The sequence below is a fragment of the Telmatherina bonti genome (assembly GCF_933228915.1).
Source record: "Telmatherina bonti genome assembly, chromosome: 23".
In the NCBI taxonomy this organism is placed as follows: Eukaryota; Metazoa; Chordata; class Actinopteri; order Atheriniformes; family Telmatherinidae; genus Telmatherina; species Telmatherina bonti.
Genome location: NC_136632.1, coordinates 3,372,759 through 3,376,695, shown reverse-complemented (window position 1 = coordinate 3,376,695; position 3,937 = coordinate 3,372,759). Strand labels below are relative to the sequence as shown.

The following is a 3,937-nucleotide window of genomic DNA, read 5'->3' as shown; positions in this document are numbered from 1 at the left end:
AAACCAAATCATTTATATTTATTCTGGTAAAAGAAATGTTTCTACTCTGAATACGGTAAATTTGATACTTTATTAAAAGAATTTACATGTTTTAAAACAATCCTAATGATTGTAAAACACTTCAGCTTTATAAATAAATGGAATCAAAACATTTACAGGAATTTTTTTATTTATTGGGGGTTCCTGACAAACATTTTATAAACAAATCAATCAAAACAATGAAAACCCTCCATCTAGTGAGGTTAGAATAAGAAAGTCCAAATTTCCACTAATTCATCTGATTGATATAAAAACAGAAATCGGAGCAAAATAAAGTGAATAAAAGTAAAATATAAAGAGTTAAATTACAGACAAGCTACAACCAAACATTTAATAGCCGACATTCGATCTTCACCCTGTAAAACCTGACGTGTCCAAAACAGAATCATCCAGTTTGTTATCTGAGTTTTTTATTGGGGCTTTAAAGAAAATCTGTTTTTTCTTTGTACATAGTTTCATTAAATAATTTCTTCAGGTTTCTACTGATGTTTCTGGAGTTACAGGATTCAGATGCACCACCACCATACTATGATTCTAACAGGAAGCGTTGTTGAATAATAAAGAAATGGCCCCAGAAGAGATGCTGTGATGTTTGTGATCGGCGATGCAGGCTGAAGCTGAAGACAACAACTGGGAGAACTGCGAGAAAAGAAGACAACATGGCATCATGAAGCTGGAAACAACTAAATCTGCTGAGTTCAGACAAGGTCCTGGTTTCTTCACAGTCGGATAAATGACCTTTTTTTCAACAGTTTTACTTCAATTCAAAAAGGAAAATGACAAAAAGTTCATAAAAGTCCTCACAGCTGAACAACAGGGTGTGTGTGTGTGTGTGTGTTGATTTAACCCTTTCATCCACCACAGTGCTCCTATTTACAGGCTGGTTTCCTGCATATATTCATATGTCAGGATGGTATATGTGCTATTTGACCACTTAAGCGGACATTAGAGAGCCACCAACACACTGCCGCTCACTGAAGAATAAACTATAATCGTATAAAATGTCATTTACACACATACATGTAATTACCATGTTTATCTCAGTGATTAACAGGATAAAATAGAAATCCATTTTAACAGGATATTTCTTATATAAAATGACAATATATCACTTATAAATAGTTCTATAGATCAAATAAACTATGTAAAAAGTTAAATAATATTAAAGTGAAAGGAACGTGTCTGTACATGTCCGTAGAGGTAAATATTGCATGTGAAAAAAGGTGGTATTGTTGGTAATAATTCATGCATCAGAAGGTGAAACGTGGATGAAACAGCATAAGGAAGCTGTTCTGTTGGAGACCAACTCTGCTGCTCAGAAAACGAAACAAGTCTGAAACATCAGAGCAGAAAGTCCGGGACTTTCCTCAAGACGATTGGATGGCATCCAAACAGCTTCTTAATCAACAACTCACCGCAAGCTGCCTTCAGGACCGCATCCCATCTACATGTTCGACTCTGCAACAATAAAACAAAAACAACAGTTCATCGTCTGGAACTCTGTGAGGAACCGTCAGACATAAACAGACATCATGGATGACGTTGTTCTGGGATTAAAAACCCAGAAGTTCTCCTTCAGTATTGAAGTGTCAGAGACCGGCGGCACCGCTCACCCCAGCCGAAGTCCTTGGTGACTGATCCGTGAGTGACCCTGCAGGTGTACTTCTCTCCATCCTTGGGGGTGAAGGCTGCACTCTTGGTCAGATGGAAGTGCCAGTCCTGTTTGAAGGCCAGGTCGGTCTGCTTGGCGTCGCCCATCACGTTGCCGTCCTTCATCAGCTCGATGGTGATGTCAGGAGGGTGGAAGTTGCTGACATGGCAGATGAGTGTGTTTGGCTTTCCAAACTCTCCAGGGTCACGGCTGTACACCTGAACCTTCGGCGGACCTGAAGATGGGGCGGAAAAAGTTGTTTTATCGGTGGAAGATTACGGATTTACTCGAGATGTACCGACCTCCACTCGGCTGATCAACATCTCACATCTTTATCAGTTTATTCGAATAAATGTGATTTATTCGAATAAATCACATCCAGTGTCTGAACATGGAGAAGAAATCAGCAACCTTACCATACCTTTTTACTAAAAGCCACTAAAATATTTACAATATATTTAATATTAGTATAAGTTATGATCACACTATAAATACAGTGTGACGGAAACAGACTAAAGAAAATGGCTGAGTCATTACTGGACATTGTTTTATTAAAGCTTTTTATAGCTGAATGCAACAAAATAGTGACATTTTCCTTAACTTGCATTTCTTTAAAGTAATAACCATAAATACGAGTATAAATATGAACTTAAAACCTGATTATTTCAGATCATTTCTGGTTTCCAGCTGAATGTTTTCAGTAAAAACGAAACTAAATGTGACTTGGGGGATTTCCACTGAAATTAAGTCAGAACTTCTTTATTTTAAAGATAATTTCTCCTCGCAATTAAAACCAGGCATTTCTCTTCATTTCCTGCTAATTTATAACCAAATATGTATATTTATTACGTCTTTCCCCTAAACAAAGTCAGAAAATGTTTAAAGACACAATTAAGTTGAAAATGTAGTGAATTATTTATTCTAGCTTAGTAATGAGAACAGTCTTATTCAGATGGTTTGTACTATTATGATATTAATATTACTACTATTACTACTACTCTCCAGTAAACAGATCTATATAGGAGCTGAGACCAGAACATCTGTAAATACGAGCAGTACTTACTCTGTTTGGACTGAACTGCCACGCAGAGGACTGCCAACAAGACGACAGCAGACAGAAAATTATTCATCTTTGGTGCTTTTTCTTCTTTTCTGATCAGCAGTTCGATCAATGCGTCCGTCTGATATCCGCTCAGAAGAACTCTAAAGTGAAAGTGCGCAAAGAACAGAGTCATAGGCTCGTAGGCCCCGCCCACTTCATGGTGGCGACCAATCAGGAATTTTCCTCTAACTGTTACCAGGCAGATTAGAAACAAACACGTTTGCTTCATTGTGGAGGCTTCAGAAGAGGTGTCTAGATAGATAGATAGATAGATAGATAGATAGATAGATAGATAGATAGATAGATAGATAGATAGATAGATAGATAGATAGATCGTAATGAATAAAAACAAACACATGTGAGTGTTATTTAATAATAGTATAGTTAAATAAATACCAGGAAAGAAACTCATGAGACAATTTGTGGTTTATGAGTTTCAAGTGGAATTTAGGTTTCACTTTAATGCTGAGCCACAGGTTGTGTCATGAGCCACAACTTCAGGGGAAATACCTACTAAATCAACAGAAAATATGACTGTCATATAGGTAAATCAGAACAAGGTATCCTGAAACACACAGGGTTATCCATACTACAACCAGAATCCTACAAGAAAAGGCTGCTAAATGTCACTATTCAACATCTGATAGACTGACTGATGGATAAACATCTGACTTTGTATCAAAAAAAAAAAAAAAAAATTAGATTGAATTTTACAGGAATCATAAATTCTGTCTTGCATCCAATTCATTTACATCTGCAAAATGTTAAAAATGAGAGTTTTACTGGTCAGAGCTGTAACTAAAGATGTACTCATTCAGGAAGAAGCTATCAGCTAATGTTTCAGTTATAATTGGGGTTTTTTTTTAGCGATTTTATTAATTTTTTTATCCAAAATTTAATTGAACGTCTGCAATAATTTATATTAATAACATTAATGACTAATGTATTTATGTAATTCAGTCATTTAATTAGACTGAATTATTTATTTATACACTAAAAAAAAAAAAAAAAACAAACTGTGGGAACACCCACATGACTCAAATGGAGCATCATGGCCAAATAGTCACAACTTTTTACTGCAGTGTAAATAGCCTTTGTGTTTTGTTATACATGTGAGGATCGGCAGACATTTGAATGATTGATTT

General features: G+C 35.8%; 1 protein-coding gene across 1 annotated transcript; it reads right to left on the bottom strand.

The window, feature by feature from the left end:
* Window positions 1-432: 432 nt before the first annotated feature.
* b2m (beta-2-microglobulin) lies at window positions 433-2,913 on the bottom strand. The gene is made up of 4 exons (XM_079262804.1): window positions 2,754-2,913; window positions 1,653-1,925; window positions 1,455-1,497; window positions 433-678 (listed from the first exon to the last, which is right to left on the bottom strand). Exons 1-3 carry the CDS (start codon window positions 2,818-2,820, stop codon window positions 1,484-1,486), a joined length of 354 nt encoding a protein of 117 aa, XP_079118930.1. The 5' UTR covers window positions 2,821-2,913; the 3' UTR covers window positions 433-678; window positions 1,455-1,483.
* Window positions 2,914-3,937: the final 1,024 nt, after the last annotated feature.

Excerpts from the sequence above, each read along its gene's own strand:
- b2m (XM_079262804.1), bottom strand. The coding sequence starts at position 2,820 with ATGAATAATTTTCTGTCTGCTGTCGTCTTGTTGGCAGTCCTCTGCGTG. Across the intron at positions 1,926-2,753 it reads GGCAGTTCAGTCCAAACAGA|GTCCGCCGAAGGTTCAGGTG; the intron begins GTAAGTACTGCT and ends CCCCATCTTCAG.